This window comes from Falco punctatus, assembly GCF_963210335.1.
Source record: "Falco punctatus genome assembly, chromosome: 6".
NCBI classification, from domain to species: domain Eukaryota; kingdom Metazoa; phylum Chordata; class Aves; order Falconiformes; family Falconidae; genus Falco; species Falco punctatus.
Window position 1 is genome coordinate 47631419 of NC_137585.1, and position 23260 is coordinate 47654678.

Genomic DNA, 23260 nt, shown 5'->3' on the forward strand with positions numbered 1-23260 from the left:
TGGGATAGCACGCGACGTAATCAGCCATGCTAACATGCACGTGCACTAACCCCGGTGCTCCCTCCACAGCCAGGGCTGACACCTCTCCCCGTAATTCCTCATGTTGTGGATATGTAGCTAACTTGAAGAACTTGGTTTTGTTGTGCCATGTGAACTGAACTAAAGTCTCTTTCTCCTGATAGTGTCATTTTGAGTAGACTCTTCCTCAGCTGTGGTCTTGTTGAGTTCACTGGTGTTTCTCTTTAGAAAGAATTTTGCATTACACTGTCAAATACAGAGGTATACAGACTGTAAGAGAGAGCTGCAGGACAGTTCACTGCATCCTGAAAAGTGCTGACTTTGAAATCTAGGTTGATAGTCACCAAGTATTTCTTGTCTTCCTTGATTTATGAGCTGAGAAACAAGTCTCTCAAGAGGGAGTTGAACAACCAAATAGCTTCACCTTGCTGGAGAATAGTCAGGTGCTCAGAACCTGGGCTGTTGCAAATGCTTCTGCCACATGGGAGGTCAGTAGTGACCTTTCTGTCCAGAGACACTGTGGTGCCCAAAGAAGTTGTGAGGTCTCCATCCATGGAGAGATTCCCCACAAACCATTTTAGTTCTCTCTGCTTTGAGCAGGGTTTTGGACTAGATGACCTCCAGATGTCCCTTCCAACCTCTGCTATTCTATGATGCTACGATAAGCAGCTTGTACAGTTCATCTAGGTTATTTGTATGCAAAAGCTATAATAAGCCTGCCTGCATGTTTTGTGTGTTTGATTGATTATTAAGTTTGTGAAATTAACTGTTGGACAGAAAATAAATTGCTTTTTTCTTTGCCAAAGTGATGTTTCTCCAATAAGCCTCTAAAAGCAAACATGAATATTTAATAGACAAATCATTAAATATAAGCATTTTCTACTTCAGAAAATTATTAATGAGACATAAATCTGTACTAAAAAAATATTTGGTTTATATTTTACACTTAGAATAAATTGCAAAGGAAGGTGCTTGATAAAATGTGGTTCAGTTGTATGATGTATTTTTAATGGTTTGTGATGCCAAAAGTAAAATGCTGTACGTAAGAGACTTTTTTGGTCCATAGTACAGTCAACAAGGTTTGATGATCTCAGCTATCACTGTGTAAAATATTAACATTTTTAATTTGAAATTGCAGCACATAACTGATGCCTCATGAAAAGAGACTTAATGTCAAATAATGTGTTCTGCTCAGAAGTGTTATCTGCATTTTTAAATCTCCAAATAATTGATTTCACAGGTTTCTAGTAATTTTCCAGTCCAGAGGAATTAAAAGATATGGTTTATCTCTTTGTCAGATGAAATCCATATGATTAGCTGTTTTCGCACAAAATTTTAACCAGATGGGTCAAACCTGTATTCATTCAGTATTTACTAAAGGGATTATCAAGAAGTGTTTTACTCTTGTCTCACAGTCATATCAACCTCCTCCATTAAGATGGCCATGCTGCAGGTATTTCTAATCCTTTTCTCTAGAAAGTGGAGTCCAAGTCAGAAGATATTGTTTCCATGGTAAATTTACTACATCTAAGTTACCTTACTGTGAGATCCACTCTGTCGATTCAGATGACGTTAGTTAAAATTAAAGGCATCCTTGACATCCTTTCTCACGTTGTTTCTTATCTCGAAGGATTTTCTATCTCTGTATTGCAGACTGTAAGTTCATTATTGCACAGTAAACCTGAGCAACAAGGTGGTATTTGCATTTTACTTCTACTCAAGTAACCTACCCTGTTCTTTAAGTTACCTGCCCACTCACACATTTATGTTTACATGAAGGGACATTTGCAAAGTTTCCCCTTGTTACTAACTCTGTTCTGTTCTGGCACTGAGATCCTGTCAACTGCTGCCAGAAATTAAGCACTGTAACAATGACACCTGCTCTGACTTGCATTAGATGACACATTGCCTGAATGCTGGCAACAGGCAGCCACCTGCCTGCATTACTAACTCCACTGGAGCTGAACCTCTGGAGGCATTTTGCAGAATAAAAACAGAGCTTTACCCCATCATCAAATTTTATCATGAGATTCCATATAACAGTAATTTTTAATTGTAATCATGTCAAAGGTCTTTTCCAACCTAAATGATTCTATGACTGTCTTCTTATATGAAGTCATTCTCTATTTTATATGTCAGTGTCCTCTTACGTCAAAATTGTTTTAACAGCTTCCTATTTATTAGTTAGGCTTGCTTATTTTTCTCTTGTTTTCATCCTTACTGCTTTTGCCCTACAGTTTCTTGTAAGTCAACAGCTTCTTAAAATCCTAATTGAAATGTCGGCAGCATATTCCCCCTTTTCACAAAACCTGTACTTTGATTGAAAGTATCTATGTGAAAGATATTGGCGCTATTATTTATTAGATTACTCTGATCCATGCATGTGGAGGTTAATGCTTGTGAGTATGTAGTATTTTCCCTGAAACTGGACATATATTGACAGTATCTAACTAACTATCCAGTGGTAATATATGTACTCTTGGAAAGTATTGGCAGCATATTACTGCAGCTTTTCCAGTTGTATGGAATTACCCTTGTGAATTTACATTTACTTTGTTCTTTCAGAGGAAGAATGGTTTAATCAACTAAAATTTACTGATTTTTGTTTTTCCACTTAATTCATACCACATGGCAAATCAATCTGTGCTGTTAACATAACAGAGTAATTCTCAAACACAGTGGAACCTGTAACAGTTACTGTTTACTACTCTGCATTCAGACATCATATGGAGCTTGATTATAGAGAGAATAGTTACTAGAGGACTTATGTTGATTTTCTCTCATTTTCTGACTTTTCCTGCATTACAGTGTTAACAGAAATAAACTGTTTGCCAAAAATTAAAGAACTTTTCCCCTTTTGGCTTTTTAACTTGCCTTGCAGGGTCTTGTTAAAGTAGGCAAGGTTTAATTCTGGCTGTTGGATCTGTTTCAAAACCTTATCTATCTCCTTTTACTTCTATGAGGAAGGTTTTAAATGTGAGGAGCTCCCCAGTCTCGAGTATTCTCTTAAATGATGATAGGGAAAACACCTTAATAGTAAATCCTGATTTCTTTTCCATATTGATATGCATACATAAATAAGAGCATTGGTTTTTTGTAGTTGTCTGCCTAGTAGCCTCAAGGCAAATAAGCAATTACACCATAAAGTTGGAGACACTGTAATTTTATCCTTCTTCAAGGTTTTATGCTATGAATCTTTTTTCTCAAGTTTCTTAACTTTTAGACTCAAGAAACGATTGTATTAAGGGTGAGTCTGACAGTCTTTTGTCTTAAAATGACTTCACAATATTATTGATAATGAACTAAAAAAAGTCTTTGTTGGAGAAGAATGCTCTAAAGGTTGTTTGACAAAAGATACTAATCTGCAGCCTCTATCCGGGAAGACAGCCTGCAGATACAGCAAAATGTGAGCTTTTTTAAGAGACTATCAATGTCAGCATAACTTTGCTTCCATTCGGACTAATGACAACTTCAGAATGAACACAGTCAGGTCAATAATGAATATATATATTTGAATCCTGCCATCAGAAGGAGTTAGAATGCCTGCAGGAGGACATATGAGTTTTGTAGCCAGGACTTAAACAGCAGTTAACAGCACTCCGTGCCCGCTTTTAGAAGAGGAATAAGAACCTGCCCTTTACCAGTTTTCCTTGGCCTAGCTGATGACTGTAACTCACCTTCTGGAGTACATAGATGGCCTCCACTTCAGTCCCTTCCACTCCTTATATAGTGATACTAGAAAAGAATGTGGAGCTTTGTTTTTAAACACATTTGTAGTTGGCTTTTCTTTGGGAAATACAATGTCTGTATAAACTTAATGGTAAAAGAAAAAGGTAGTCTTACCTGAAGGGCAAGTGTATAGTGTGTGGGCCTATGGTATTGTGCCTGTATTCTAGGATTGGCCACAACGATACGGTACTAAAGTGATTTATAATGAAGGCAGAAAGTTTGGGAATTAGTGTCGCAGATACAGAGATATGGGCTATAGAAACTTTTCATTATCAAATACTGATCCAATATTTTCAGAAATTATGGAATATTATTTTGAGCTGTAGAAGAGGGTTAGGGAGTGGAAAGAAGAAGGAGGGAAAAGTTACAGCTTGTGAAAAATGGTAAACTAATGGCACTGATCACTGAAACTCATTGTACTCACTGTATATTGACTTTCTGTAACCCAGGTTCTGGTGATCTAGAGTTCAGTTAAACTAAATACAACTTGCCAGTGCTTCTCAATCAAAAAAATAGTTTTAAAAAAGTTCTTGTAAGAAGTTTTTTTATAAAGAACACCATCTTTGCTCTGACATTTTGAATTTTCATGAATTTTCATGTCTAGCAACTTCTAGTTTTCAATCAATACTTCTATGGAGAAGAGTACACTTCTGTAGAAAATACTATTTTCTCCAGCCAGTTCAGTAAGTGGGTTGTCTAGAGGCTGTGAAATCTCTGCCTGTGGAGATATTCAGGACTCAATGTGTCAAGCCACTGAGCAACTTAATCTATGTTGGCCCTGCTTTAGCTAGTGTTAACCCAGATGACCCCTAAAGTTCCCTTCCAACCTAGATTAGTCTGTAATCCTCTGATTCTAATAAGTCTCTTGTCACACTGGGTTTTGCTCTGAAGACCAGCAAGAATGTTATTATTGACCAGAAGAAAATCTATTTTGCTATGGATGTTCCTTCTCAAGAAATCAGTTTGAAACAACCAATTTATTTGAATGTTGGTGACCTGGTAATTCTCGTATGGTGATAACTCTATAGGCACTGGTTCCACAGGTCAATTCCAAACACTTACTACATTTTTTCTTTGCAAAGTCTATTATCTTATTGTCTGTCCCCCTCATTATTATTCTTCTTCCTTCATCATCTGGTTATCACTTTCTAGCAGATTGCTTATGTCAATAGTTGTCTTATTTAAATTTCCAAAGGGAGTAATGTTACATTGATACTTCTTTGCATGTTCCCATAATGTGAAATTGAGTTTACTTCTCCAAACCATTTAATGAACCAAGGCTTGAAAGTCAGTTACAACAGAAGAATGCTCTTCTCCTCTCAATGAGACATTTAAAGCTAAAGGATACTGTGTCTAAATACTAATCTAACAAAGAGAGTTTAGGAGATTTCATTCACTGAAGTATGTTTGCAACTAAGATGGTGCTCTTGATGCTTTTTTTTTCCCCCCCAGGTATTTTGATTAGCTATTTTCTCCTTAGATTAAGTGAATGTGACATTTCATTCAATTACTCATCCATCTGGCCTTGTTCTCTTTGCAATCTTGATTTTCTTAGGCTTTCTTAGTACTTTCCTTTACAAACACTCACCATGAACAAACACAAGAGAAATGGATTTCTATTTAATAATTTAGCATTATTATCTCTTTCTTCTTAAAAATCACTGAACCTCCCAAAAGTTTTCAGTCTAGATCTTCTATTGAGAAAGCTGATAAAATAACGTTACAAGATATCAAGTAAAAAATACTTTAAACATCTGTATTGTGATAACTGTATGGAAGTTTTTTTGTGTTTCTATGTGAAAAGAAGATAAGAAATCAAATTTAGATGAAGATAATGTTCACTTCTGAAATGGCATCTCTACACACCCATGCTATTGTGTCTGCCATATCTACTATGGCTTAAACTACAATGTGCTGGAAAATGTCTATAAGCTTCCTGTTTAACAACCATCACTAAATTTACAGGCTCTTTTTAATAAATTTTCTCTATTTCTCAAATTTTATTGGTGTGTCAGGGCCATATTTCCACATTTCCTTCTGTATATTTGGCTTATTAGAGAATTCTTTTGAGTTTTGATGTTGCTTTTTTTAAATCTGAGCTATTTATTAGTTTGAATTATGAATTATGAATCAAATTGCTAGTTCACTGCTCAGTTAACCTCATCTTTAAGACTAGTTTGAGGAAACTTTTGGATTAGCAGAACTTAGTCTTTGGGTTTTGGTATCTACTTGCTAAAGTCTCATGGGAAAATAAAAGCTAATTTGTGAAATGTACCTATAAAGAAAAACATAATTAGAGGCTTGATTTAGAATCCATAAAAGCCAATGGAAAGAGTACAACTGATTTAATTGTCTCTGAAGCAAGTCTCTTGGGGACATTTTGTTGCTGTTACATCGTTTCATGTTGAAATATTCATCATTTCAGCATCTGTCAGGACAGTGGATGGAAGAATCAAATAGGCATCAGAAGTATAAATGCCAGCCTCCCTCCCATACAGCCACTGTAGCTTCCAGATAAACAATATCAGATTTAAGAACTCCTGGAAAGTTGTATTAATCAAGAATTAGTATGAGAAACATTTAATATAGTACAGTGTCTAAAAGCCTAGGAAATCATCCCTAAAGCCAACAAACAATTTTCTTGCCTGGTTTTCTCAGCCTTCACACTTTCCTTTTCTCATACCTTGTACACCTTTACCCGTTTCCTGGGTATTCCTTGAACTCAGCCTGTAACAGCCTGTTAATGCCATCCATTCAGTTGTCTAAAGCTGTATTGTATGCAATTTTATGAGAATTTAATTGATTTTCATTAGAATTTGAACAATTCATCTTTGACTATTAACATGTGGCTGGTTGTGTTCTCACATCAGCTCCAACCAACCCTGCTGTAGCTTTCTTTTAAAGCACTATTTCTCCTCCTGAGTGCAAACAGAGCTAAATTTCTCCCCTTCTCCTCTTTACTTCATATTCTCTATTCTTTGTCAAACAGCCTTCTGCTAGGTAACAGCCATTCTGGTGTGCATACCCTACATAAAGCTCTCTTCACACTACATACAATCCCTGGAAAAGAAGATGGTAGCACTGTAAAGAGATCTTGCTCTCATAGTCATGGCTCTTGATCTTCAAGGGCAACAAATCTGTACAATACTATGCTTGGGGCAGCATCAGATTTCCTTTTTCCTGCTGACTTTAGTTCTAACATTCAGAATTCATGTGGCCAGGTGGGGAGCTGGAGGAAGGAAACCTGGAGACCATGGCTCTGTAGCTGGGACTTCATTGTTTTGACCATGTGGAGCAACAACAAGATCACACTGTCATACAAACTTTCCTTGATTGCTAGATAATGCCTCCACACAGCTGCACTCTGTGTAAGTGCAGAAAATCAGGTCACTTGGCAGAATCAGATCCTGACTTGCCACTTTGCTTTTAGCTGAAGTTCAGGACCAAGCTTTCAGACCCAGATTTACCCCCCAATCTTATTTCCACCCTACACTTGGGTAACCTGCAACTGCATGTCAGCCTCCCCTCCATGCCCTCTTTTCTACATGAAGAAAGCCACACGCAGGCCAAAATGGAGTCACAGCATGGCTTTCGGAAAAACAAGAAGGAAAATGAGTTGACAAAATGCTGGTAGAACTACATGTGTTTGAGGAAGAATTGGGAAGCGGGAGGGGTGAAACAAGACCAGAAAAATAGATATTGACCACTGGCCATAGTTTCTTTCTTTTACTTGAAAAAGTAAACCCTGGTGGCTGTTTTGTTTTTCTTTTGCAGTCATCTCTAACAAACAGTGATATCATCTTTGTGAAGTTGCATGCCCCTTGGGAGGTCCTGGGCAAATACGCTGAACTAATGAATGTAAGAATGCCTTTCAGGTAGGTGTAACTGTATTTTATCTCAACCTCCAATGTCACGCTATATTATAAAGCTAATGTAATAATAATACCAAAATGCACATGGAAAAGCTCTTCTATAAAATACCACACGTCTTCAGAAAATATAAATGGAGTACCTTAGATATCATATTCATTGCTGTTTCTTTTTAATGTCTGCAGTCTCAGTACAGTACTGGTTTGAAATTGAGGTGGGCTGTAGCAGTGCAGCTGTTTTCATGGGGTATTCTATCCTTAGGCCCTTTAACCCCTTCAGTGCTGGAGCCCCCTGCATACTTGTGCGCTGCTGTTTTTTAAATGGACATTTCATTGAAATCAATGGGAAGTCAAGAAGATCCAGGTACGTAAGGCAGCACAGAAGGTGCATGTCTGTTGGACGTATCTGGTATGTTCAGCACCTATAAATTGCTTGCGTAGTCTGTAATTATGGAAATACAGATTATAAATAAGTATACCACCTAACAGGAGAAAAATCAGAATATAAATACTTTATTCTGTGGATAAAAAAAAAAACTTATATTAAATGCTACTGATAACCAAATTCATTCCACATTGTTATTCAGATTATTTTTATAATTTATTTAATATTATTTGCATGTTGGACTATGAAATTTTCTATGTAAAATACTGATTTTATTCTGCTGGTTATTGGAACTGTTCAAATAGCATAAAGACTTCCACCGGAACTGACAAAAACCCATGAACTGAGAAGTTTTGATTCTTCTTTCAGTTAGCAGGGTTTATAGATGTGTAACTCCATTGATTTTAATGGAATTACTCCTGAGCAAGAAAAGGATCATACCCAGAGTATGCAACTAGAGAGCTGGTGTCCTTTGCAGGATTTCTTCTGTTTTCTTCTTATTTAAGGATGAAAAGTGCCTCTGGTATGATACAAGCTGTAGCAGTACAGAACTTGCTAGGAAAAATGGATACGAATTAAGGACAAAATTGCAGGCTTATTCTGTATGTATTTTGGTTTTCATTTTCACAGCAAATCTTCGCTATTCTTTCTTGTGCTTTTAGTGCTAAAGAGAAAAATAGATAAACTACCACAAGCCATTTCAAGATATTGATATTATTTTTAAAAAGTGTTCTAACCATAGAAAAAATGGGCTGAGCCGAAAGTGCACCTCCTCTGGCCTCTGCAGCACTTGATATCAACCTGCCCTATAGGAGTAGAAGGTCCTGTGATTAAGAAATACACCAGGAACTCAGATTTTAGTCACTGTGAGCAGCTGGTTCTTTCCTGATCTGAAGTCTCATTTTTGAAATCTAACTCTTAGCAGATAGCAAAGTAGATGCCTTACAGATTACATAGAATGCATTGAAAATACTAAAGGTTTCTTTACCTGTTTCAGGACCATGACTTCATTCTTTTCACATCCGCAGATAGAGAATTGTTACAGTATGGCTAAGAGGAAATCATGGTGATTTATTAATGTCTGCTGGGCAGGCTCTTAGATTTTATTTTAAGAGCAACAGTACTGTTTATCATTTAAAACCAAGGACCAGCATTTTACAACATGTCCACTAGTCTAGACTGCCTGTTTCCAGGTGCCCTTCTTTAACCCCTTGTTTTAAAGGCTGCGGATTACTTACAGTTCCTGATATTTTAGGCTGGAATTGTCCAAGGTCCATGCATCAGTGAATAAAATCCTTGATGTTTCGAAACAGGGATGCCAAAACAGTGGCTACCTCTGAATATTTGAAACAAAATCAGGAAGTGGATGGCATATTCAGAAACACTTAGCTTTGACCTGTCTCTGCTCCTCCTGAGTAGAGCAAGATAAACAATACCAACTCGTAGAGGAGTTGGTCAAAGGAGACCGGCCAACATTAAATTGTTTTACAAATTTCACCTTACCAGCACAATATGGACACTGATAACAAAAAATAATGTCAAAATATTATGCGTTATTTAAATTCTAAGTCTGCAAATTAACCTGGAATACTAATCAGATTTTTTTCCATAGTTCATAAAGCATCGTTATCTTATTATAGAAAGCTCCCAAGCATGCTTGCTTCCAAGGCACTAACAGCATTCCTACAGTGCATGTACTACACAAGAATATTCAGAATATGTGTGGTGTGAGCACTTCATTTTCCAGACATGGTACGGTTCAACTTTGCACAATGGAACCTCTCAGAATACACAGAAACCACCTTGATTTAGCAATGACCTTCAGTGGATGATAAAGTCAACCTCTGGAGGAGGTAACTGGAGTTCAGGCAGGCACCCTAATCTTCCAGTAAGGAGTATCAGTGCCAAACCCACACCTAAAATCCCTCAGATTTTCTTAACTCTCATAAAGATGTGATCTCTCTGCTGAAGGTGAAGGGTCAAATCCTGACAGCTGTGGTGTTATAGGTATGTGTGAGGAGAACAAGAGCTGCCAGCAGCAGAGTAGGCTGTGAGGTGGACTCGCTGTTCTGGATCTCCACAGGGGCCACTCTGCCCTGCAGGGCTGGTTGGGAAGCAGGCCAAGAGTGTGGTCAGCATGTGTCTGCTCATGCACCCTTGTCTGCTCACTTGCGTGTACTCCCACACAGCTTATTGCACTGACAACAGAAATCAGCTGTGCCTGTATGAGGGGGGCAGAGGGAATGGCTGCATACATGGCAGGGGTGGTGGTAGTGCCAAGAACATGTTCATTTGCTTGTGTAGCCTATATTCTGTTTCAAGGGATGTTATTCCAAGAGCAAGCACTGGTTCCAGTTGGTACTGCATGTGTTATGGCATATTGCAACATCAGGTACTGCTTTCCTGGCTTTTCTAAGTGATTCCCCCTTGTTTTTCACCAAATACAGCTTTAAGAATTCACTAGTGGATGTGAGATAATTTATCCATGTTTGTATCAGTCTTATAGAATTCCTGCAGCAGTTTATGGACTACTTTGAAACAGAAACATCTTTGGGTCCCCAACCTTCACACATGACAAATAGCAGAAAAGGAGAAGACAATGGGAAAATTATGATGATCTTGCAATTCAAATGCCACCAGAGTTTGTGTGGCTTCCTGTGACAGTTCTGTTAATCTCTCTTTTAGTCTCTTCCTCCACCTCTTACAGGCTTCTGTCTTCAATCTCCTTTCCTTCCTTGCTAGTTCATACTGTAACTGACGATGGGTTTTCTTCTCGACTGGCTTCATTTTTGCTGTTCTTCCAGGAGAAAAATCTATTACCTGCACCGCCGATACAAGTTCATGAATAGGTGAGTAGAAGTCTGATGCCAGTCCAGTTTATGTTCATTTGACCCAATAATAAAAATAATGGTTGATGTCAGGCTGGAAGGAAAAGGTTTTTAGCTGCGTTTGTGTAAAGGGTGGAGGGAGTAATTACACACTATGACACCTTCAAAAACAAATACAGAAGTTGAATTTTTAAGGCACCTGCACTGTGAAAGAGGTTAATTTTATTGGTGTTGCCTTTTTTAGGAATAAGGAAATATCTTTTGATTGATGGAGTCTTCTAAAGAAGATGAAGTATGTTAATGCAAACACTATCTCTTTTCGTGTGGCTTATTAGGGAGTTTCTTGGGGTTAAAATACCACAGTTACAGCTTTTTTTGCTTTTTTTTTTTTTCTATTTCCATGCACCTTGCTTACTTGTAATAGCAGTGGCATTATTTATTTATTTATGACTTTGTCTGTAAGGGTGCCTAGTACTTTGTTGGTAGATAGGAAGGCAATGAACCAAGTTCATCTCTGGTGTAACATTATTGAGCTTGAGAGATGAGTATTTTTCAGGAATCTCTGAAGGGTTTTCACTCAATTATTAAATATCTTTAAGGTTATGTTTGTTGTCTGGTTTATGTCTGACTTAATGCAATGAAAAACTTCCAATGCTGCAGTTTGCATTTTCTTTTTGATACTTTGGACAATCAAATTAAAATGTCTCCAGAAAGCCTGAAAGATATATAGGCTTTGGCAAAGACCAGATCAGATGTTGGCATTTCATGCCACAGTGTTGTTGATGCAGTTTTCAAAAGATTCTAGCGTTTGATTTACTGTGTCGCTCTGACGTCAGTGGAAATATTCCCATGAATCTCTGAGAGAAAAAAATTAAATCTGAAAAATCTGCATTTTAGAGTAAACAACTGCATCACTTTGCAGATAACATCATTAGATGAACACCCATGGGAAAGTAAATCACATATTCTCACTCTTCCGTATAAAAAGCATTTTGTATATTAAATTCCATCACAGTGTGCTGGTGACTTGAGAGTACCAGCATTGATCTCACATTATAGTATTTGCTTTCTTATATTATTAAGCACTAAATGGACACTTTGTGGAGCTAAGGCATTTTACCTAGTCAGCACACAATTCTTCTAAAGCTTGTTGATGCTACCCCACTTTCCATCCCCACCTTACAATAATTACTATAGCAGCTGTTAACTTTGGAATTTGTCTTGATTTTAATTAAGACATGGCTGCTTTGACTAAAGCAGTAGATAGGAAGGAGTAGGTGAAGAGTCTAACATTTATGTGTAGTGTATGAAATTTTGCTTTACATTCATTTTCTTATGAGTCAGGATGTGATTTGAAGGCAGTATGGGAAGAGGTGTGATCTTTTGCTGGTATCTGAGTTCCTGAATGATGAGAACACTTGGCTAAATTAAATTTTTATTTTATGTTCACGTCTATAAATAGCTACTTGAGGTGGAAAAGCTATAACCAAATAGTCCCAGTGGGGAAAAAAGAAAACATATTCAGCTTTATTTTCATACATGTGAAATTGAGATATACAGCTTCAATAAAAGTGTATATATATCCTCTACTCCTAGTTCAGTGAAGATTACAAGTAATTGAAGCTTTGTTCCATTTTTTGAGCTATGCTGAACATTATATTGACATTGGGGCAATATTTATTTTAAAGAGGACTTTTTTACAAGGCAAACCCCAAAGTGGGTCACTTGCAACTTGTCAACCTGACTTAATTTTCTTTCTGAAAAATTCTGGTGATCTCAATATTTAAAATAACAAAACTCCCCTAATACATTTTAAGAGGCAAGGAGGGTTGTCAGGTACCTATACAGTATTTAACCTTAACAGTGGTTAAATACTGAACTAAGACAGTATCTAGCACTACAATATACATAAAGCTCTATCAAAGCTGACCCACAGATAAAAATTTGTCTCGATCCAAAACATATTTTTAATTTTCCTAACCTCCTGTTTCCTTTGAAAAATTATTCTATCCCTACTCCACTTTCTAGTGAGAAAACAGTTTCTTTGAAATTATTTGTGAAACCCTTTGTGTGAGTTAAGCACAGTACGTATCTTCAGAAAGAGGATACTGAGTAAAGACTGGACTTGGAAAGGGGGGGCAGGATTGAAGAGACTGTCTTTGCCTTATGAGGCTAACAAGTGTTTTTAAAGAAGGAATTTAAGAAGGAAATTATTACCAGATCTTCCACTCCTCTCTGTCACTGTGGCTAGCAGTGCCTCATCATTCCATGTACTCCATTGTTCTTGTGTAGGTTGCTCTGCTTTCCAAACACTGTTCCCCTATTCAGTATTTAAACTTCTACATAAGGGAAAGTGAGGCATGGATAAGCCTTGAAGTGATAAAGTGTAGTAGATTTTTAACACTGTCTCTGTGTTTGTTAGCACCAACACCACTCTTTCAGCTTTTTTTCTCAGAGATGCTCCTGTAGAGTACAAAGCCTGTGCTGCTGGCTGATGGCACTGTTGGAGTAAGCTGGAGGCAATTTAAGAATCTGGTCATTTTTCTTCTCCAAGGAGATAACTAGGTTTTTTTCCCTAGGGATGGCTGTTCTGGGCCTTGCAGAAAGGCTTCACAACCTTCACAGACCTGTTTGCCAGCAGGCTCACTGAGCATGCCAAGTAATCTGAGCCTTGGGAGCGGCAAACTAGTCAAATTCTGGGTACACTCAGTGAGAAGCCAACATGAATAATGCATTGCTGTTAAGTGGGGAAAGCCCTCTGTTCCGGTGTGCATGCATGCATGGTGTGATAAACCTGCAGCAAGGGTATCTCAAATGTGCACATTGATTTGCAGGATGAATGGGAAAGGATTGCAGGTTAGCAAGGGTATTAATTCAAATGCTTTCAGTTAACAAATAAGCACGGATATTTAGAAAATGTTTCTGCCTGATTTTTCTTCCCTTTTCCATATCCAGAGTCACTATGCCTGCCAAATATGCAGTAATGCAGAGCTTGTGGACTTTACAGAGGAAAATCTGGAGGCCAAGAGACAAGGGAATTCCTCTGTAGAGAAGTTATCTTCCCCTTGACATTCCTATCAGTGTCTGCACAGCCTAGCTCAAGGCTGACAACTGGATGCTGCAACTGGAGGTTTACGGTTGGTCAGGGCCTTTACAGCCCTGAGATCTGACATCTTGCCTGCACTCAGACACAGACATTTGCAAACTACCTCCTCTTGTGCTCTGAACTGCTGGGCCAGTGCAAACACTGTACATGTAGAGTTTATGATTAATTTAGTATGTCTTATGTTATGTTCCCATACACATTCTAGTTCTTTCAAATGGCCCTGATAGCAGATTTTTGCCCCCGCCCCTTCCCAGAACAGGAATACACAAATGGTACCAAAACAATTAGAGCTAATTTGATTACGATTTTGAAATGTGCCCATGTTTAAAAATTAGCATTAGCTTTCTTATCCAAAATAAAAATACCTGATGGGAGAAGGCTGAATATTCCAGGAAATATTATATGCATTTAAATTGGAAGTAGGTAATAATTTCATGTCATTTTCCCACACACTCGGGTGCTTGGGTATGGATTGCCCTCCTTCAAAGTAACTGTGCAGAGCTCACGTTTGCTGGTCATAGAGTTATTGTGCTGACTGCTGTCACAAGAAAAGAAACAACTACATTTCCAGTCCTTGAGCTTCATACAGAACCGGACTTAAAGTTCAAAGGATGTTGATTCACACCCTTTAGCTCCACTCCTGGAAAGATTCATCCAGTGACTGAAGTATGTGCATAGTCCATAATTTGTAGTCTATGATTTTCACAGTCAGGGATCACTGATTAGGACTTGAAGTTGTTAGGAATCTCTAAGAGAGTAGGGCTTATTGTGCCAGACATACCTCATCTTTCTTATGTATTTTTCATTATAACATTTTAGTTTGGATTTGAATTAGTTTAGATTGTCTTCTCCAATCAACTCTGATTATTCCCTTTCCCTTCATTTCAGTGTGCATATTTGCATGAGTGAAGTTGCAGTTAAATCTCCCTTTTCTCCAGCTTGATCTTGGTTTGCTTTCACCTTCTAAATGTAAGAATCTGTGTAGCACTTAGCTGTTAATCTGTGCACTGAGTATTCTGGTTTTATGGAGATTGTAGTATTGCAAGACACTACAATTGAACCAAATGAACAAAATAGCCTATTTTTGATAGCATCAAGGTAAGAATCCACACAAAGAGCAGTAAAAAGATGTAACTTGCTGTGGTTTAGCTGCCAAAGCTCTCTGTCACAGTCTCTGCTATTCTAATGTCTATATGTCCAAAGCCTAATGTGTCAGTTAAGCCTGAAATTTGAACTGAAAAGCTGAGAAATAAAGGTTTAGACAGTTGCCAAGAGCTTACTGGGCTTAAGATTTACAGCAGCATGTACCATCAGCATTGCTTTTCCATTGAGACAAAATAATATGCTCCTCTCTGAAAGCTGGTTATTAATAATCAAGTTTGGCATGTATAATTTGGTCTGCCTCGAGAAAGTCCAAAAGATATTACATACTTTCTAGCTGTAAATATTAAGTGGCCTAGTTTGCTAGCATGTGTTCTTTGTAAGTGCTCTGTAATGTAGTAAAAAAACACTGTCTCAAATGCTCACACTTTTCATATGCTGCAGGATCGAGAAACAAATAAGCAGGTTTCGAGGATGGTTACCTAGAAAGCCAATGAAACTGGACAAGGAGACACTGCCAGATCTGGAGGAGAATGACTGCTATACTGCTCCATTCAGCCAACAAAGGATCCATCAGTAAGTATTTTATTATAACTTAATTACAAGATGAAAACTTTTCCTTCTGGATTCACCTTGGAAAAAATCAATTTCTTAGTCCATGTCTTAAAGACTAGTGCCTTCAAATCAGTTCTTTGTCACAAAAAGGGAGAGATAGAGAGTCCTGAGAGAGCATAAAGTCTCTATCTAGAAATGTCTACATTTCTAATAATTAAATGTCCTGCTCAAAGCTAAAGGAAATCAATGGAAAAATTCATTTTGTTTCACTGGAATTTCAATTACATCCCTAGAGTAGTCAAATGTCTAATTCTGTCTTGGGTCAGAATTGCAGTTGTTCTTTGTATCTTAAAGATGTGATAAAACTTTTTTTTCAGCATTTCTATGTCTAACATAATCAAAATCAGTTCTTCTAGCACAATCAAAATGAACTGATACTGCATTTCATTTCTAGTTATGACTGTAGAACAAGCAGAACTCTAAAGAAAGCAGAGAATGTCAGGGGGTGGGGATGCATTATTTCTCTGTCTTTCACTTTTATGGAAACAAAATTGCTTGCAAAATTCTAGTGTTAAGACCTACCAGTGACACTTGCTCAAGCCTACCAATGGCACCAGTGTTGCACCAATGTCACTAGAGAAATCATTTGACTACTAGAAGCCTTTATTCACTTGCAAAATGCAAAACAGAAGAAGCCCCACTTGACTTTCAGATCCCATGTTGACTTTCAAGGTTGTCAGATTTTGAGGAAAGAGGGTGTCTTATGGGTAGTTACAGTGTTTGTGAAAGGGGAAACAATCATTGACTAGTTGGGAGCAAAATCACAAAGAATAGGCAGCAGACCAGGGTACTAACAGAAAACATAGAATGAGTTACAGGCAGCTCAGAGTCTAAAAATCTGAAATATGTGATTTTATTCAAAGAGGAGCCAAGTTGGTGTAAGGCTTTTAAATGCCTCAGAGTGAACAGACATTTTCTGCCATAAGTAGTGTCTTTCCAAACACAACAGGAAAAAAAAAAAAAACAATCACACGAAAAAAACCCAGGTGCAAATCTCCAGGGAATTTCAGATTTCAGTAGAACTCTGCTCCTAGCACCAGTCACCAGACATGGTAATCTCCATTACATGTCTGTGCCCTGAACAGACAATCAGGTTCAGACTACAGAGCCTTCCAATACTTGAGCAGTTATTGTGTCCTGCAAGAGGAAAAGTAGGTGCAAATTAGTTTGAGAATATATCAGTGATGATAAAAAAATAAAGAAAATGGGATGTCTGGATTGATATTTTTATTAATAGTAATATTAACTACTACCTTCCCTTAAAATTACAGCACATAAAAAAGGGGTTTTGTAGCTGGAAGGAGAATTGGCGTATACGATCCAGAATGTCATTTTCATTCTTCTGCCTTGCTCCTGCTTGTGTTGGTAAACTGTCAGGAGGCATTTATTAAATACTGTGTTAGTTTCATTAACATTCCCCACTGTTGTTTGACACTTCTTTTACATCATTGCAGACTTTGAAGCTCTACTCCCCAGCAGGTCTGACATTTTCCATTTTGCTTTCTGTATAATCTTCCTTTCCTTCTGTGTGGGGACTGAAAAAATGCTGGCTGAGTTTCCCTCCTCCCAGAAAGTGCTGGCTCTGACAGGATTCTTGTTTTCCCATCGTGCTCCAGCCTGTTGGCTGTGTCTCTTGTTCTGCTTCAATAGAATTTTGAAATATAATGACTTGTTCAATATTTGTACAGTGAGTTGCATGCAGGCGTTTTAATTGTTTCAAGAATTTCAGGGTTTGTTGGTAAGCAGAGCGTTTCAGGAACATCTTCAGTATGTGCTTTTGATCTTTGATTGTGGAGTACAGGTATCAAATGATAGAAAATGTAGAGTTAAAAAGAATAAGGTTATCAGTATCAGTTAACAGTCAAGAAGTGTATTATGTTGGAGTTCAATTTGTACAAAATTTCTGCTTACTTTGCGAAAATTGCTGTTTCTTCCAAGATATACATAAACATCCTGTTGAAAGATCTGTATATAACAAGCCAATAGTAAAGATACCCACCTATGATATCAGTATGAGTAGAAAAGGATTTTTGCATTTATGTTTACCCCAAAACTTATTAAATGATGTAGCAATTACTGTGAGTGGCACCTTCGTTTGTCTGAGTCAGTTGTGCCAGATGAGGGTTTGATCACTGAGAAAATTATTTCTCTTTCACCTCTACCCACTGCTAAATGTAGTAACCCTCACAAGTGCGGCACTGATAATTGTCACCTTCTCGGAACAGTAACAGAAATGCTCCAAAGCTGATAAAATCCTGCCTCTTTATGAGATTAAAGCTTTAGTTTTCAGTTGTCACTGTTGCATTTACATAAGCTTTTACTTGCTTTTTAACAACTAAAAAAGTTAGTAATTTAATATAAAATGATTTTTTAAAAAAAAACAACTCTCAGGATTTTTATTTAAATTTCTAACCCAGAGACCCACAATACTGGTTTAGGAATGTGAAGATAAATAGTTACTGGAATTCTTGAGCTGCAGAAATGAAGAACTATCATCTACAATAATGTTACAAAAATTTAGCTTGCAGTTTGGCGGTGGTAAGAAAAGTCCATGCATCTTTATGTTTGGTGTAGTTAAGGTTTTGCTAGAGTGCTCTTACCATACCATATTGCCATTAAAATGCAATTATAATGGAGACTACATAATTGTCATGGGCAGTTACTTGTGGAGTTCACATTGTCTTCAAGTACCTCATCCTGTAGGCTAGAATAACAGTAACGGTCTCTTCCATAGACTTGGGCTTTTAGATGTGACTATGTAATCCCCTTCCACCACACAGTTGTGACAAAACTGATTCAGACAGAACATACACAAGACAGGGAGGGTCCCAGTACCACACCGGTGTTCAGCTGACTGACCTCAGTGCTGTTCAAGACTTTTCATCCAACATAGGGCCATTTTTTGAGGAAGGCAAATATTTGTAACACGTTGAGTACTTGAAGTCCTCAGAGAATGGAGAATAAATGCAAGGCTTTCAGTCCTTGTGTACTGTGTTAAGGTGGTAGCTGAAAAACTTGACTAGTGTCTGCATTTTATCAGGTCTTATGTACAGATTTTGAATTTATACTAAAAAGATAAAATTTTCTTGCAAAACTGGAATCCTAAGTGAGAAGAAGAGATGAATGGGGAAGTACATTAAACTTATTTAAGAAATAGCCACAGAAGCCTAAAATGTATAATTAGTATTTTAATTACACTATTAATGAGGATTTTTCTGGCTATTGTACAAGTATTTCTGGAGAGCAAGATATGTATTTTTGCCAGTTGAACATATCTAGGATTTTTGTGTTGTCATAAATCAATGTTTTTCCAGGATATGCTGAACAATTGCTTAATAGCATGTAGTAAATAATTTACAAATACAACCATCTTGGAAGTATAAATCTCCATATACTGAGTTTTCAACAAAGATTTCCGTGTCCTTGCTGTAGGTTTTGCCCCATACCATAGCCAGAGGTTGCAGAATTCTTCCTTCTTTCCTGGGTCCGTGTGCTTTTAATTTTTTAAAATACTATTCCTTAAATATCTGTATGAGCTTGTCCATGTCTGATGTTTGTCCAAATATTGCAGTATTTCAGTTTGGGTCTGGAATTCCTCATTTCTTCCTTTCTTTGCAGCATCAGACTTTTTTCCACCTCATCAAAGACTGGTAGTTTATGTTTTTTGATTCAGCAACAGTTTTCACATCCAGGTCTCCAGTCTGATACAGATGATGTTTGTAACATGGTCTTAATTTGTGGTAGCTTCTTTTAAAGGCATGGAAAGACAGATGACTGACAATATTTACCACACAGAGTCTGGGAAGGAAAATAGTTAAGACTGAAACCAGCAAGGCCTGATCAGGCCTTTTTCCAGTAGGGATTAATATTTTTGAAATATTGATGTACAATGGATATGTGCAATTTTAGTAGAGCATATTGATGATCTTTTTCTTTCATGTTCAGATAGAAAAGACCAGATGTGGAGACAGGCTAGCTTTCAGAAAAAAACTAAATTTCTTTCAGGAGGCACAGCTAAGCATCTGCCCTCCCTCCAAAACAGGTGAAGAAGAAAATGTAAGAATCACATTTGTAAGATATTCCTATAACTTTTGCAGCATGCTTTCAGGTTTTGTTTTAAAGGGATTATGGCACACCTTATAGGGTATATCACAAAGCTGTCAGTAAAAAAAAATATCAAAATTAATCTTATTTCCTAAGTAGTAGGAAATGTCTTTTTGAAGGAAAGAAGCTTCTGTGTGGCTGAGGCAAACATTTTCTTTTTAGTTGTGTGGAATACAAAATAATAATTATTAAGATAGACTTCAGAGTATTCTTTCTCTCCTGCAGCCACAGCCTGGGAAGGGCTTTATTTATGCCAAAGCATTTCTTCTGAAAATTATTTATTACATGAATGCACAGTTCACAGTATGTGAAAAATGTTTTCCATCAGACATGATGATAATTAGTTACTTTTCTACTACATCTTAGTTATTTTATGTAGTGAGCTGCTAGTCAGTTGGGAATAGTAACAGTAGTAATTAGCTGCAATTTCTTAGATAGCTATATACTACATAGGAAAACGTTTTTAATTCCTGATTAGAGATTTCAAGCTTTGTATCAGGAGCTATTCCTCACCACCTTTTTTTTTTCTTCCAAAGGAGATAAACTCTGGTTAAATATTAATCTAATATATAATTGGATGAACCACTTAAAAATAAATATTTACTACTTCAGTGAAAAATAGATTAAAAATTCACATAATTAGGAGGATTAGGCCAGTATCTGGATTAATTTAAAAAAAAATGGTCCTGCATACCAGAAGTTAATGGAGTTATTCTCATTTATACTATGTTCCCTTGGGTACATAAGGATCTTGTTCAGTATCTTTGTCAGATTTCTAAGATAGGTGTCTCTCAGGGAAGAGTTAGATTTTAAGCTTTCTCTGGATGTTCAGATTGTCCCTAATAAATCCCATCCCTGTCAAGATGATCTATGCCCAAGTCCCCCTGAGCTGCTTCACCCCAAGATCATGGATGGGTCAAGGAGCTGCTACCACTGGAGACGAGGCACAGGACTGCATGGACACTTACCTGTTTTGAACCAGGATGGTCCTTCTTGTGTTTAAACGCATGTACAGTATAATAACTATACATTTGCAAATAGCTTTTTTATAAGCAGGGAAACACAATTCTGTAAGATTCCTGCCGTTAAACAAATCTTTGTGCAACAAAATTTGGAAACGCCCTTTAATGGACTTTTCTAATTCTCTCTGATTCTCGATGTTTTAATTGTCTGGCAAACTGAATGAAACAGGGCATTCCTGAAAAATACATAAAGCTCATTCTCTCTCAGATGAATATTCCTGAGTGAACTAATTTAAATTAGGAAGTGATTTGGGTGGCAGGGTGATCTGGGGGGAAGGGCAGAGGAAGGTGGAGGAGAGATTCAACACTTTAACAGCTCTATTTTACTTCAGCAGTTTTGAGGTTATGATGTGCCAAATAAGAAACAGACAAAGCCGCTAATACATTCTTCATCCCAAAGCGATCTTGCTTTAGGCACATGATGTGAAAAATCACTGATAACCATTAATAAACATTTTCTATCATATAAACAGATGGATCAGCTGCAGCCTTATAATTCGGGCAAAATGAAAATAAACAGAAATTGATAATAATAATACACCCATTTTCAAACAAATAAACAGGGACATTTGGTAATATTCTCACTGGAATACTGCCAGCTCATCTTATGCTGTTACTACAGCTGATGATTTTCTTTCTCTGATATTAAATGAGGCAGAAACCTGCTGTTGTCTCAGCCAACAACAGCTAGCTACCACCAGTGGTTTCCCTGGGAGTGCAGAGGATTGGGCATTTTTCTGTACTAAAGAATACACTTCTCATGTAGTTATTATGACTTCAGACAACATCTGTGGTTTTAGTTTGTACTGTTTCCAGCAGTAGGCATTTGCTTGGAACATACCTTTTGGTATGGTAAGTGTCAGACATCAAATGTTTGTGTCTGGGTATCCTATGGAGAAAAGATGCCCATTGATATGTGCATGCACACATCCTGGCTTTATAACCAGACCATGGGTGTTCAGCTTTCAGCTTGTATATCTTACTAGTACAGCAGAAAATAGCCTGTACTTACTTTTTGTTTCTCAAAAATAAATTGAATTTTTTTTTCCAAATGGGTGTTACACAAAGATTCAAGAGCTAAATTTACCCCTAAAGGGTTTGTACAACCTGCAAAATTACCAAAGAGAATGTACAAACAGGAATTCATTGGCAATTTGTTCTTGGTTGAATTCACATTAATTTGAGGGCCTTCTTTAGATGACAGTTAGGTTTGCTGTGCTTTGTTATCCATGGAAAGATAGTTTGAAATCTCCAGTTCAGATTCTAATTAAGAAAGCTACAAATATCATTTCAAAGCAATTAACCTTCACTGACTCTTCATGTCGCTTACAGTGTGATTGTAAGAGCAATATTTCCACAATGACATTTTTAAAAGGGACTTTAATTAGGAATCAACTCTGGAACCTTTCCTGCCAGAAGTGCTCTCGTTATCTTCATTTGGGTTTTCCTTTTGAGTAAGAACACCTCACTCATATAAGACTTACAGGACCAGGCTAATGGTAATAACTGTTGTGGAACAGATCACTGGCTTTATTATCTACCTATACATTAACTTCACAGGTAATAAAAATAATAGTGTATTAATCCTTACTTATTTTTTATCTTACAAATGAGGTAACAAAGTGATCAAAACCTTCAATGAACTATCTCCTAAATAAAGTCTAAGTCTTTACTGAGCCTGAAAACAAGCTGTATTGCTCTTATGAATATTCAAACCCTTGAGCACACTGAAATTCTAACAAAGGCAGCAGAAACAGAAGAGCTGAGGAAACTGTTCGATCTGAAAGCAGCAAGGGTTAAAAATATCTCTAGAAAGCCTCTGCCTTATGCAGTGTATAGCTCAGTAATGTGTGATGAATGTTTCTATACACCTAGTTTGGAAACGTCTTCAGCTCTGACCTCTGTGAGCTGAAATTTGAAGGGTGAGATTCTCCATAGACTGAGAAATTCTTTCTCCTCAGAATTCTTCATTGCATGCTGCAGACCATGAATTAGCCTTGATGGCTATTCTGTGAGTATGGATTTGCCACCCACATTCAGAAAGAAGACAACCTGGAGCACAAAAATTTTGGAGGAAGAAATGTCCATAAAGCGTGTAGAAAGGGATAAGTCCTACACTGACCCACATGATTCTCACCTGACAAGAGCAGCTCCTGTGATTTTCACGATAAACTGAAACCTCTCTGGCATTGTCCTAATTTATGTCAGCCTCTAACTGGGATGTTGTAACACATAGTTACGACTACTTGAGAAATTCTCAACCTTTCAACGCCTCCCACTCATGTCTGCCTATTTCTGTTTCCTGTGCCAGAGCTCCCTGTTTGCTTGGTTGTGGTGATACTGCTCTTTCTAGGGCTACTTTACAGACCTTTTCACAGAAATAATCTGAGTATTTGAATTAAATGGATTAAAAAAAAAAAAACGTGATTTTTTTATATTGAAAAATAGGTGAGGATTTTTTTTTAACCTTTACCACATGCAAT

At 37.3% G+C, this 23260-nt stretch overlaps 1 protein-coding gene across 2 annotated transcripts in view; it reads left to right on the plus strand.

Moving 5' to 3' along the window:
• The window catches only part of ANO4 (anoctamin 4), a 227652-nt gene that overhangs the window by 143424 nt on the left and 60968 nt on the right, over window positions 1–23260 (plus strand). For both annotated transcript variants that reach the window (XM_080394147.1, XM_080394148.1), the window contains exons 6-9: window positions 7522–7622; window positions 7879–7980; window positions 10806–10850; window positions 15481–15612. In XM_080394147.1, the coding sequence (XP_080250273.1) occupies window positions 7522–7622; window positions 7879–7980; window positions 10806–10850; window positions 15481–15612 (380 nt within the window). The remainder of the gene's footprint in view (window positions 1–7521; window positions 7623–7878; window positions 7981–10805; window positions 10851–15480; window positions 15613–23260) is intronic.